Below are 12,692 nucleotides of genomic sequence, written 5' to 3'. Positions count from 1 at the left end.
AATCATGGGAGGAATACAGGATATATTCTTGGAGAGAACAACAGGAAAATTCTGGGGAGGAAAAATTGAACTTTTATATGACGCAATATCCACTAAACGTGCTTAAAGCGTTTTACAAGGGGTCCCTAGCCAACAGCAACACTTAATATGTAGGACAGGACATGACACCTGTTAGGAGATAATACATTTTCTTCGGACAGAGACAACGCTGTCAACAGCCAGGTGCTCATTTTACACCTGAATACAGTAAGACAAGAACTCATCCAAGCGCCAAGCGAGGCTCGAACCCAGGGGGGGGGGGGGGCATTGGAACTGGAAGCTCTGACTTACCAGTCTCTGCCTGAAAGTCTGTTGCAGCTTGTGTCTCCTCCAGGCCATTTGGATGACCCTTGCAGCCTTGACCTCCTCTCGAAGGTCCAGCAGACGCAGACAGAGGTAAGCCACGAAGGTGGTCACCACCTTCTCGTCCGGGATGGTGTTGGACATGTGGGCGTGTTTGACCATGGGAGGGACCCCGCCAAGCGCCGACACCTAGAGTGATAAAAAAAAAAGAAATATTAATAAATAAATAAATATAACCGCTTCAAAAAAAAGAACAAAATACCAATCAAACACTGAAAATGTTGGGCTCAAAACCCTTCTTAGCCAACAACAAAAACAAAAACAGATCAACTGCAGACAAATGTTTCGTGCATTCTTTCTGTATGAAAATCTTAAAATTTCACATTTTCTTTTTTTTCTATTTTTTTTTTCATTTTTAAAAATCAAAATTCCAAGAGTTTTCTACGTTTTTAAAAATTCAAATTTCAAGAGTTTTCTGTGTATTAAATTTCATAAGCCAATTCCAAGAGTTATTCAAAATTCCAAGAGTTTACAAATCCTGTATATAACAATAAACATGACAATTCAGCTACAATCTGGTCATTCATGATTCATTCAGAGAAATCATCTACAAAGAACAAAAAGAAAAAAATCAGTGATAGTTGTTATCATGGGTGAAAGTTACTCAATGATATTAATCCTGCAAAGGCAGGTGCTCAGAAAAAAAAATCCTGCAACTACCAATAAGAGGAAAAAACAGAAAAGGGGTTAATTATATAAATGCCGTTTTTTTTCATTTTCGAATTCCGACCAGACAAAAAAAACAAACCGGCGAGACCTCTTTTTCAAAAATAAAAACAGAGAGGTCTGTCCCACCCAAAATAGCTGCTGATAGGACCAGGTGGAGATCCCTTGCATCACCTTAAGTGCCACCAGGCCTGGAGAGGATTTAGTGAGTGAGTGATAGTTGTTATAACCATGGAATGATATGAATAAGGTCAGTTGGGGTGACTCTAAGACCAGCCACCAAATTGATAATTATTAAATAAATATGGCAATATGTACATCAATTGATAGATTTCACTCTTCCCAACACTACTGTAGAAAAAGAACATCGAACAGGATATTTCAATGTCAAGACATATTACATGGAGTTGGAGTTTATCCCAGTTTCTATAGCATGAAACGGACAATAGCAATTGTTTGCTACCCATCCGATAGGACTCTAGTCTATCGCAAAGTCCTTTCCGCCAAATCTAACAGACTCAGCTACCCATTCATTGCTGAGTGGACAGAGGGGTCAGAAAAAAAATCTCGACTGCACCTGGGATTGATCTCAGTCCCTTTGCGTGTGAACGAGTGCTCTACCAACTGAGCTTTTGGGACCTCCGATTTAATACATTAAGATGTTTAAAGTCTTCGGACCACGTTCTTTTTTCTAAAGTGTGGGGAAGAGTGAAATCTGTCAAATGATGTATATTTTACCATATTTGTTTCATAATTTTCAATCAAGGGGGCACATTTGGAGGCTGGTCTTAGAGACACTCCAATTGGCCTTGGTCACCCCAACTGGCCTTAGCTACCCAAACCGGCCTTGGTCATCCCAACTGGTCATAGTCACCCCAACTGGCCGGAGTCACTCCAACTGGCCTTAGACACCCTAAGTGGCCATAGTCACCCCAACTGGCCTTAGTCACCCAAACTGGCCTTAGTCACCCCAACTGGCCTTGGTCACCCCATTTCATAGTAATCTATTGTGAATGACCTACCTTTTCATGCAGAATCTTGAAATTCTCCTTCTCGTTGGACAACAGTTTTTCATAACAAATTGGATTGTTCTCTGAAATTTACATTTTTTTAAAAAATGAATAAATAAAATCTTGAGCTTTTATATAGCGCGATATCCACTAAACATACTCAAAGTGCTTTACAAGGGGTCCCTGACCAATGCAAGACATGACATATAGAAACAAGACGTCTGTTAGGCGATAATACATTTCCAAAGACTCGACTCTGGTTATGGAGCTGCTCCTTTTTTTATATACACATCCTATTTCCATTGTATTTTTATTTGACTGTGTAAATTATAACACGTCTGTACAAAAAATTTCCTTTTTGGGATGCAATAAAGTATTATTATTATTATTATTATTATTATTATTATTATTATTATTATTATTATTATTATTATTATTATTATTATTATTATTATTATTATATTATTATTATTATTATTATTATGCACAGAGCGAGACTCGAACACAGGACCTTCCGATCCAAAAGCGAGTGTCATACTCATACCACGAGACCACATAGACATACATTATGAATAAATAAATAAGTAGTAATATCGTGCTAACAATTTGAGACGTCAACTCTTGGAAGAAATCTGTGCATGGAGATGTGGCATTCATTATGACAACCCTCAGTGCTTCCTCCAAGGAATTGTCAAAAAGGAGGATTTTTTTTTAGAAGCCCGCCTAAGGGGGGTCCGGGGTCATGCTCCCCCGGAAAATTAAAAAAATTGACATTGCCATGCAATTACAGTCCAGTCCAGATAATTCGAAATCTGATTAATCGAATTTCTTTTAAATCGAAGAAAATACGATGAAATGAATTATTTTCTTCTTTTTCTATATAAAATATTCATGGTTAATTCGAATTCAAACAGTCGTTTTTCTCTTTATTCGAAGTGCAAGTGCTTGCCCATCACTAAAAAAAAAAACTCTGGAAGGTCATAACGAACTGCCTGTTCTCCGTATCCACCCTCCCACGCGTTTTAATGACTGAGCTGACTAATAATAATAATAATAACTAGACCCCTGAGGCATGTAATGGCGTGTTGTTCCCTCTCCGTCCCACCCGCCCTCTCTCTTCTTTCTCCAAATTGACCAGCTGTCTCGCGTCATCCCTCTCTCCTTCTCGCGCTCTCATCACTAAGAGACAAATCGAATTCTGATAAATAGAAGTCATTTGCTTTTCCCACCCAATTCGAATTATCAGGACTGCACTGTAGAGCCATTTGGAGCCACTTTGGCATCAAAATTATGATTTTTGTTAAGCACTCCACTATAAAAAAATTTTTTTGAAATTTTCCGCGGATATTTCTCTTGGTTTTTGACAAGTGCGGATTTTTCACGGATCACGGAAATCCGCATAAAAGCGGAAAAGAGGAAGCACTGAACCCTGCAAAATGCAGGATAAAAAATGTAAAAATTTTAAAAATTGAGCTTTTATATAGCGCAATATCCACTAAACGTGCTCAAAGCGCTTTACAAGGGGTCCCTGTCCAACAGCAACATTCAACATTTAGGACAAGACATGGCGTCTGTAAGAAGATATTATAATTTTTTCGAACAGAGACAACGCGGTTAATGGCCAGATACTAATTTTACACCTGAGGACGCTGAGAGAATGTGAGTAAAGAGCCTTTTCCACTGACTCAACTATGCGCCGTGCGAGACTCGAACCCAGGGCCTTCCGATCCGAAAGCGAGTAGCCGCACAAGCCGAGGAAAGAAGAACTCTTGGAAGAAATTCAGTTATAAAGAGACCCCTCCTCCAAGCCACTGGCAAGACAATTCAAAAACCTAAAAAAAAAAAAATAAGAGGATTTGACTGTTTCCATTTAAGCCAAGGATTCCTGCAAAGACTAGAACCCAATCAAAAAATCCTATTCCAGGTCAAAGACAGAAAATAACTCACAAAACGGATATAGAGGGATAGAAGATACAGAGAGTGACCTCTTCCCCAATTTGGGAGGTTAAAGACGCCACCCAAGAGAAAAGAGAATCAGAAAATAGATATAGGGGGATAGAAGATACAGCAAGTGACCTCTCCTCCCCACTTTGAGAGGTCAAAAACTCCACCCAAGAGAAAGACAGAAAGAAAACTAGAAAACAGATATAGGGAGATAGAAGACACAGCAAGTGACCTCCTCCTGCCCAACACGGGAGGTCAAAATCCCCACCCAGCAATCCAAGAGAGAGAGACAGAAAGAAAATCAGAAAACAGATATAGGAGATAGAAGACACAGCAAGTGACCAGCTCCTACCCACCATGGGAGGTCAAAAGACCCCACTACCAAGTTATGATGATGATGTTGTTGTTGATGCCGGGTTTTTTTTTTTTTTGTTTTTTTTTTTAAACGATAACAACTATGTTACTAGTGTGCATCTTGTGTGAGTGTGTCTATGTCAATATTGTATTGTTATAAATGTGTAACCAAATGACAAATTGCCACTTTTTTGGGGACAATAAAGATATATTATTATTATTATCATTATGTCGCCAGTGGGATTGATTAAAACCTTTAATAACCCACCACTGTCAAAGTGACACCAAGCTGCTAGAAGCTGTGGACTGTAAACCATACCTTTAATAACCCACCACTGTCAAAGTGACACCAAGCTGCTAGAAGCTGTGGACTGTAAACCATACCTTTAATAACCCACCACTGTCAAAGTGACACTAAGCTGCTAGAAGCTGTGGACTGTAAACCATACCTTTAATAACCCACCACTGTCAAAGTGACACTAAGCTGCTAGAAGCTGTGGACTGTAAACCATACCTTTAATAACCCACCACTGTCAAAGTGACACTAAGCTGCTAGAAGCTGTGGACTGTAAACCATACCTTTAATAACCCACCACTGTCAAAGTGACACTAAGCTGCTAGAAGCTGTGGACTGTAAACCATACCTTTAATAACCCACCACTGTCAAAGTGACACTAAGCTGCTAGAAGCTGTGGACTGTAAACCATACCTTTAATAACCCACCACTGTCAAAGTGACACTAAGCTGCTAGAAGCTGTGGACTGTAAACCATACCTTTAATAACCCACCACTGTCAAAGTGACACTAAGCTGCTAGAAGCTGTGGACTGTAAACCATACCTTTAATAACCCACCACTGTCAAAGTGACACTAAGCTGCTAGAAGCTGTGGACTGTAAACCATACCTTTAATAACCCACCACTGTCAAAGTGACACTAAGCTGCTAGAAGCTGTGGACTGTAAACCATACCTTTAATAACCCACCACTGTCAAAGTGACACTAAGCTGCTAGAAGCTGTGGACTGTAAACCATACCTTTAATAACCCACCACTGTCAAAGTGACACTAAGCTGCTAGAAGCTGTGGACTGTAAACCATACCTTTAATAACCCACCACTGTCAAAGTGACACTAAGCTGCTAGAAGCTGTGGACTGTAAACCATACCTTTAATAACCCACCACTGTCAAAGTGACACCAAGCTGCTAGAAGCTGTGGACTGTAAACCGTAATGAACAAAAAATGAATATAACAGCTTTAAAAAAAAAAAGAACAAAATACCAAACACGGTAACGTTTCAGACTCAAAACCCTTCTTCAGTCAGCAACAACAAAAAATGTAATGTATTTATATCCTCTTTTTTTGTTTTTGTTGTTGGCTCCACTACTAAAGACGTCTAACTTCTACATCATGGCACAAGACCGAAGGGCTAGAGCTCAGGTGGTCGCTGGTTCAGAAAAGTAAGTAAATAAGTTGTTGACTGAACAAGGGTTTTGAGCCTGAAACGTTTGGTGTTTCGAATTATCTTCTTTTACAAAGCTTCTATATTCATTTTTTGTTTATGACTTACCATTGGGATACAATCCATTTCTTTTCCCCCAGTCTCCATTTAAGTCTGACTCATCGTCATCGCAATCTTCCTCAGCCGCTTCCTGGAATTGCTGGGTGGTCTGAAAATGAATCTCCGACAACGGTAGAAGCATAGGGTGGTAATGATGCAACAAGCAACACAAGGCTCGGCCATCTGAGAAACTCACAGTCAAGTTCTCAATCTGAAAAGTAGAAGAAAAAAAAATTATTATTATTATTATTATTATTAACAATGTCTGATAAAAGGTCTCTCATGAAATTCGGACTCACAATGTGGAATGACATCCCTCAGTTTGTAAAATTTTAGAGCTCAATATACAGTTTCATAAAAAAAAGGCCTAAAAACATATCTTTTCACTAAATACTTACTTGATTGAATTTTAAATGTATATCATGTGACTTATATATTGATGTTCTTATATGATATTGGTTGATTTAGTCTCCTAGTGTTCTTGTATTCTGTGTAAACAATGTCTGACTGGTTTTTAAGCACTTTGAGGTTACGAAGAGAGGCACTTTAGAAATATGCTTTATATCTTATTATTATTATTAGTAATATTATTATTATTATTATTATTATTATTATTATTATTATCTACCACTACTAATATTACTACTGAATTTATAAATAATAATCATAAACATAACTACCTTTACTCCGTAATGCAGGCAGACGAGACGACACCAACGGAAAATGAGCTGCATCCTTCTATTGTTGACATACGTAGTCGCCTCCCCTGAATCTCTGCGAGCTAAAAACAAAATTATTCATTTTTATATATAAAATCGATAGAATGACAACTCACCATACTCAGAGCTGCCAGCCCCACCTAATGAGAATGTGTACAATGGGACCTCAAAATGGGGGAGATTTCATAAAAATGGGTACAATCCTGAAATCGACGGAAACTAACCAATGTCCACATCAGCAGGGAGTAATGAAGGAAATCTTTCCACACAAAAATTCAGGTCCACCACTGAGGAACACATTTGGCTGTTTGGGTCGGTGGCTACACAGGCATGCACAATGGCTTTATCATTTAAATTACATTTTTTCTGAAGGTATTCAACCCCTGATTTGAAATATGACACAAAAGATTTGTAGAATTTGTCTTGTTGCTCTACATCTAGGTCTTTATCCACTAATTTTCTACATTTGTAGCCCACATCAATGTCAGAATTTGGAAGCAAGTTTGACTTCTTGGAAGCATCAATTGTTAAGAGGTCAGTATCCGTACACTGAAAATGGGTACAATCTTGGGGGAAATGCGTACAAGCGTACAATCGCTGAAAATGCGTACAATTCCGCATTTTTTGCAGTAGGTTAGCAGCTCTGCATACTGATAAAATTATAATTATAATCTTGTGGAAAGAGTGTAGAAAATTGCCAATAAACAAAAATGACTATAACAGCTTAAAAAAAAAAAAAAAAAAAAAGAACAGATTACCAAACACAGAACATTTCGGGCTCAAAACCCTTCTTCAGCCAACAAAAAAAAAACGTTGAAGACATCAACGCATTACTTAAAAACCAGACAGCCTCCTCATTTACAGAAAATATTCATTTTAAAAATGTTATCCACGTTAGTCCGACGTGCTGCACCTTGAGGGATGTCATTTGTCACTGCTAAAGTTGTTTTATTTTTTTTAACTTGAGCATTTATATAACGCAGTATTCAATAAACGTGCTCAAAGCGCTTTACAACAACCCTAACCAACAGCAACACTAAACATGTAGGACAAATGTTACGACTTTTTTCTGACAGAGACAATGCTGTTAACGGCCAGATACTAATTTTACACCTGAGTACAGTGAGAGAATGAGAGTAAATAGCCTTTTCCAAGGACTCAACTATACACCCCGCCTACTTACTTACTTATCCGAATCAGCGACCACCTGAGCTCTAGCCCTTCGGTCTTGTGCCATGACGTCTTTTGTAGTTGTTCCAGGTGACTATAAAGTGTGTTACTGATGCTTGGATTTGACACCCCGCCTAAAGCAGTGCTCGAACCCAGGACCTTCTGATCCGAAGGCGAATGTCATATCACTAGACCACATAGCCGCACACTGAGACACTGGCCTATACGTTTCAACCCCCACTCACCTACACAATCCTCTGTAAAGAGATTCCCTATTTTCTGCATGGCCAATTTAAGCCGAAGGGATTTCACTAGCAGAGTTATTTCCTCCTGCAACTTTTCCTCGTCCACATTTAGATGGGCCTGTGACAAGAAGAGGGAAAATGTTTCATTAATGTATACACACAGACAAGCAAACCCATAACGCTACGTGGTCTAGTGGTATGACACTCGCTTTCGGATCGGAAGGTCCTGGGTTCGAGCCTCGCGCTCGGCGCATAGTTGAGTCCTTGGAAAAGGCTCTTTACTCACTTTCTCTCACCATACTCAGGTGTAAAATGAGTACCTGGCCGTTAACAGCGCTGTCTTTATCCGAAAAATTGTAATATCGCCTAACAGGCGTTATGTTCCGTCCTACGTGTTAAATGTTGCTGTTGACCAGGGACCCCTTGTAAAGCGCTTTGAGCACAGTTAGTGGATATTGCGCTATATAAAGCTCAATTTTTAATTTTTTTAAAAATAACGCTCAGTAAAAAAAAAATCAGATTTTTAAGTTTTTAAAAAAAAAACGCAGGGTTTAATCCATTCCATGAAAATTTCTCTCTGTCCTTTTTCATAAAATTGATATCACAGGAAATAAAACTTATAATGACAAATTATAATCAACTTCTTAAAATTTCGAAAGTTTCCACACTTTATTTTTAACCTTTGAGGAGCTATTTCTGCTATTCTATTGAATATAGAATATGTTACAGTGAATGACATAATCAGTCGGATGGTAAAAAGGTTTGAACTGAGATATTGCCAAGTTTAGTTAGAAGGTCAATTTTTATCCAAAATTAGTTCTTGTCATAAAGGATTAAATCAACCCTTTTCGTACATGTTTGGGAAATATCAAAGCTTAATTTCACTTCTAAATATTTTTTACAGCTTGTCAAGTTGAAAAAGTATGAAATTTGAGAAAAGTTGCTGGATACCTTTCCCATAAATCTGACCATAGCTTCATAAAAAATCACTGGATTTACTTCAAATAATGATTGAAATGCTTCAGGGAGCATATTCTTTCAGGAAATGAAAAAAAATAAATGCAAATACTAAATTTTCACCTTCCGACTGATTATGTTATGCACCGACACATAGATTGCCAGTTTTTGGTTTACTTTACATAAATCAACTGATAGAACCTGATGAAAATGATTTTTTTCCCCCTTACTCTTTCCAAGGACTCAACTATATACATCTCAGATTGGGAATCAAACCCTGGACCTTCCGATACAGAGGCGAGTGACATATCACAAGGCCACACAGTAGCACAAGGTAAAAATCACAAATGAACATCGACACGAATGAAATATTCTCAATAACATTGGAACTGAAAGTTTTTTCTTCCATTTTCAATATATCATGCAACGAGATACATAATTGAACATCGACAGGAACTAAATATTCTCAATAACATTGGAACCGAAAGTTTTTTCTTCCACTTCCACTTCAATATGTCATGTGACGAGATACTAGGTACATAATTGGTGCTCAGAGAAGACTTCTTGACAATGAAGTAAATTTGCCCAAGAATTACCTGGAAATGTAAAATTAGGTGCCACAATGCAGTTAGGCTTTTCTCTCTGTGTCCATTGACAACATCTCTCACGGTTGTCCCTGAGTATTAAAGAAATATAAGCAAATGATGAAAATGAAATAAATATTAGATATAAGAACATTTCTTCTTTTTCTTCTTCATTCCCCCTCACATCGTCTTCATGTTTGAATATCTAGAATGCGAAGGATTGCCATTGTCTTTCTCAGCTCTGGCAGGGGCCCATACAGTGTGGTTTGCAGAGGTGTCGTAACAGGCCAAAGTTCCTCTCTTGTTGTTGTGGGCAACAGGTCTGGAGTATATGAATATGGTGGGCATCGTCTTCTTCTCAACACAATCACACACGCCCGTTTCTCCTCTTTTGAAAATCTTTCATACAGTACCAGTCATCCGCTAGGCATTCTTTTTGTACTCTTAAAATATCCATCACAACCTGTAACCAGTACTCATTCACACAGGAGTTGAATGGGGTAATGTGTGTGAAGTGTGATAGTTTCCGGAGGTTGAGTCCTGATGACAGTCTAAAGTTTGTGACTTGGTCTTTTCTGTTTAAAATTTTGATTGGGTCACTTTTGAATTTGTTATATAGCACATTTCCCTGGATGTTTTATGTTCACTGCGCTTTATTCACGGTGTTTAATCAATTCATTTCCCCAGCAGGCCACATGGAATTTATAATTCCATTTCATACAGTACCAGTCACCTGCAAGGCATTCTTTTTATACTCTTAACACTCTTAAAATATCCGTCACAACCTGTAACCAGGTACTCATTCACACTAGAGTTGAGTTGGGTAATGTATCTGAAGTGCCTTACCCAAGGACACACCATCACTTTTCCACAATCACTGTCACCCACCTGTCCCAAGGCTTAACATTGCTTGACTTTGTGACAAGAAGAGACACCGAACTGCTGGGTCATCGAGCCAGGCAATCTCAATAAGTGTGTAAGTTTATAAGAATAAAATGAGCTTTTATATAGCGCAATATCCATGAATGTGCTCAAAGCACTTTACAAGGGGTCCTTGGCCAACAGCAACACTTAACATGTAGGACAAGAATGACGCTTTTTAGGCGATGTTACCATTTTTCGGACAGAGACAAAAAAATTTTGTTTTGGTTTAATTAGAGCTTTTATATAGCGCTTTATCCATTAAACGTGCCCAAAGTGCTTTACAAAGGGTTCCTGACCAACAGCAACACGTAATGTATGGAACGAGATATGACGCTGTTAGGCAATATTATAATTTTTCAACACAGACAACGCTGCATCCATTTTACACCTGAGTACGGTTAGAGAGTGTGAGTAAAGAGTCTTTTCCCAGGACTAAACTATATGCCGAGCGAGGCTCAAACTGAGGACCTTCCGATCCGAAAGCAAGTGTCATACCACAAGACCACATAGCCGCACGTGAGGCAATAATACAATTTTTAAACAGAGAAAGCGCTGTTAACGGCCAGGTATCCATTTTACACCTGAGTACGGTTAGAGAATGTGAGTAAAGAGTCTTTTCCAAGGACTAAACTATGCGCCGAATGGGGCTCAAACTCAGAACCTTCCGATCCAAAAGCGAGTGTCACACCACAAGACCACATAGTCAAACGGAGAAGAGTGCTTTTAACATACTGGATTCCGTAAATATATATATATACGATAATTTGAAAAATTAAAAATTCACCCCAAATACCGGAGTATACTCAATGTCTCAATCGTTTCTATGTTACATGTTTGTGTTGAGAATATTGGCTATTAAGCTTAAATGCTGGCCAACTTATTTCGAGGAGTTTGTGTGTGTTGAACCCCTGACCTCAAGAAGTCAGGGAGAGAAGTCTCTAGTTAGACTACGGTTTGAAGCGACTTTTTTGGGGGGTCGTGGATAGCTCATACGGTAGAGTCATGATCTCCCTGGCCAGGCGGAGTTGTCGTACCATTAAAGGTCGCGGGTTCGAGCCCCCATCAACGCCGCCATGAAGTTTTTAATTTCTGTTGTCTTCTGGCACTTTCCTACTCACTTCATTTCTTCTATATGAAAACTTAGCAACCTTGTTGACACAAACCTGAAGTTTCTTCCAAATTTAATCCTTGCCTTTTCATGGCTGAGAAAAACGCTTCCATGTTGTGAATCTTCTGAAGGCGGCTTATGGCGGGTGTTCTTAATTTTCCCATGATGCAAGAGTCACCGGCCAACAGCTCCAGTAAACGGCTATAATTCACAAAAGAAAGAAAAATGGATTATTGAAAAAAATATATTTTTAATTGAGCTCATATATAGTCCCAATATCCACTAAACATGCTCAAAGCACTTTACAAGGAGTCCCTAGCCAACAGCAACACTTAAGGGGTTCTATCAGTGGAGAGACCAATTTTTTGAAAAAAATAGAAAATAAACAATATAAACACGCCCAACGGAAAGCCCATGGCCAGAAATGGAGGAAAACATACATTTTAAATTATTGTTTACAATACGGTTACCATGGTGATGTTCACCATCTTGGATGTTTGCTTACATATAAGCATTTTATTTTTTTACGTAAAAGGTTGGCACCTCTGCATATATATATATATATATATATATATATATATATATATATATATATATATATATATATATATATATATATATATATATATATATATATATATATATATTATATATAGAATGAATTTTCATGAAATCACTTACCACAAGCGTATTCCATCCTTCAAGTCAGACTTAATATTAGCGACGGCGTAGTCAAATTCGTCGATTGGTTTCTGCACTTGAATCACCGTGTAACCCAGATAGGCCAGATGTCGGGTGAAGTCTCCCTCCCCACTCAATACTTGTCTTGAAAATTCCATCAGAATCTCCTTACTTGACTATTATTAGAGAGGGGAAAAAAGAGGTGAGAACAAACTTGATAAAAATAGAAGTTCTTCAGAGCCAAAGGCCTATGGAGCCAAAGTTTATCCCGGTTGCTATAACGTGAAACGGACAACATCGATTGTTTGCTATCTTTTGGATAGGATGCTAATCTATCGCAAAGTACTTTCTGCCAATTCTATCAGACTCA

General features: G+C 38.4%; 1 protein-coding gene across 2 annotated transcripts in view; it reads right to left on the bottom strand.

Annotated features, from left to right (window-relative positions):
* The window catches only part of LOC144980221 (uncharacterized), a 56,135-nt gene that overhangs the window by 18,095 nt on the left and 25,348 nt on the right, over nt 1-12,692 (bottom strand). For both annotated transcript variants that reach the window (XM_078927810.1, XM_078927811.1), the window contains exons 10-17: nt 12,323-12,498; nt 11,697-11,842; nt 9,622-9,701; nt 8,069-8,186; nt 6,615-6,715; nt 5,944-6,145; nt 2,091-2,161; nt 331-531 (exon numbers count right to left, since the gene is read on the bottom strand). In XM_078927810.1, the coding sequence (XP_078783936.1) occupies nt 331-531; nt 2,091-2,161; nt 5,944-6,145; nt 6,615-6,715; nt 8,069-8,186; nt 9,622-9,701; nt 11,697-11,842; nt 12,323-12,498 (1,095 nt within the window). The remainder of the gene's footprint in view (nt 1-330; nt 532-2,090; nt 2,162-5,943; nt 6,146-6,614; nt 6,716-8,068; nt 8,187-9,621; nt 9,702-11,696; nt 11,843-12,322; nt 12,499-12,692) is intronic.

The sequence above is a fragment of the Berghia stephanieae genome, chromosome 9 (genome assembly GCF_034508935.2).
Source record: "Berghia stephanieae isolate SIO BIC M18660-M18661 chromosome 9, UCSD_Bste_1.3, whole genome shotgun sequence".
In the NCBI taxonomy this organism is placed as follows: Eukaryota; Metazoa; Mollusca; class Gastropoda; order Nudibranchia; family Aeolidiidae; genus Berghia; species Berghia stephanieae.
The sequence above is the reverse complement of the archived record's forward strand: the minus strand, read 5'-3'. Positions and strand labels throughout refer to the sequence as shown.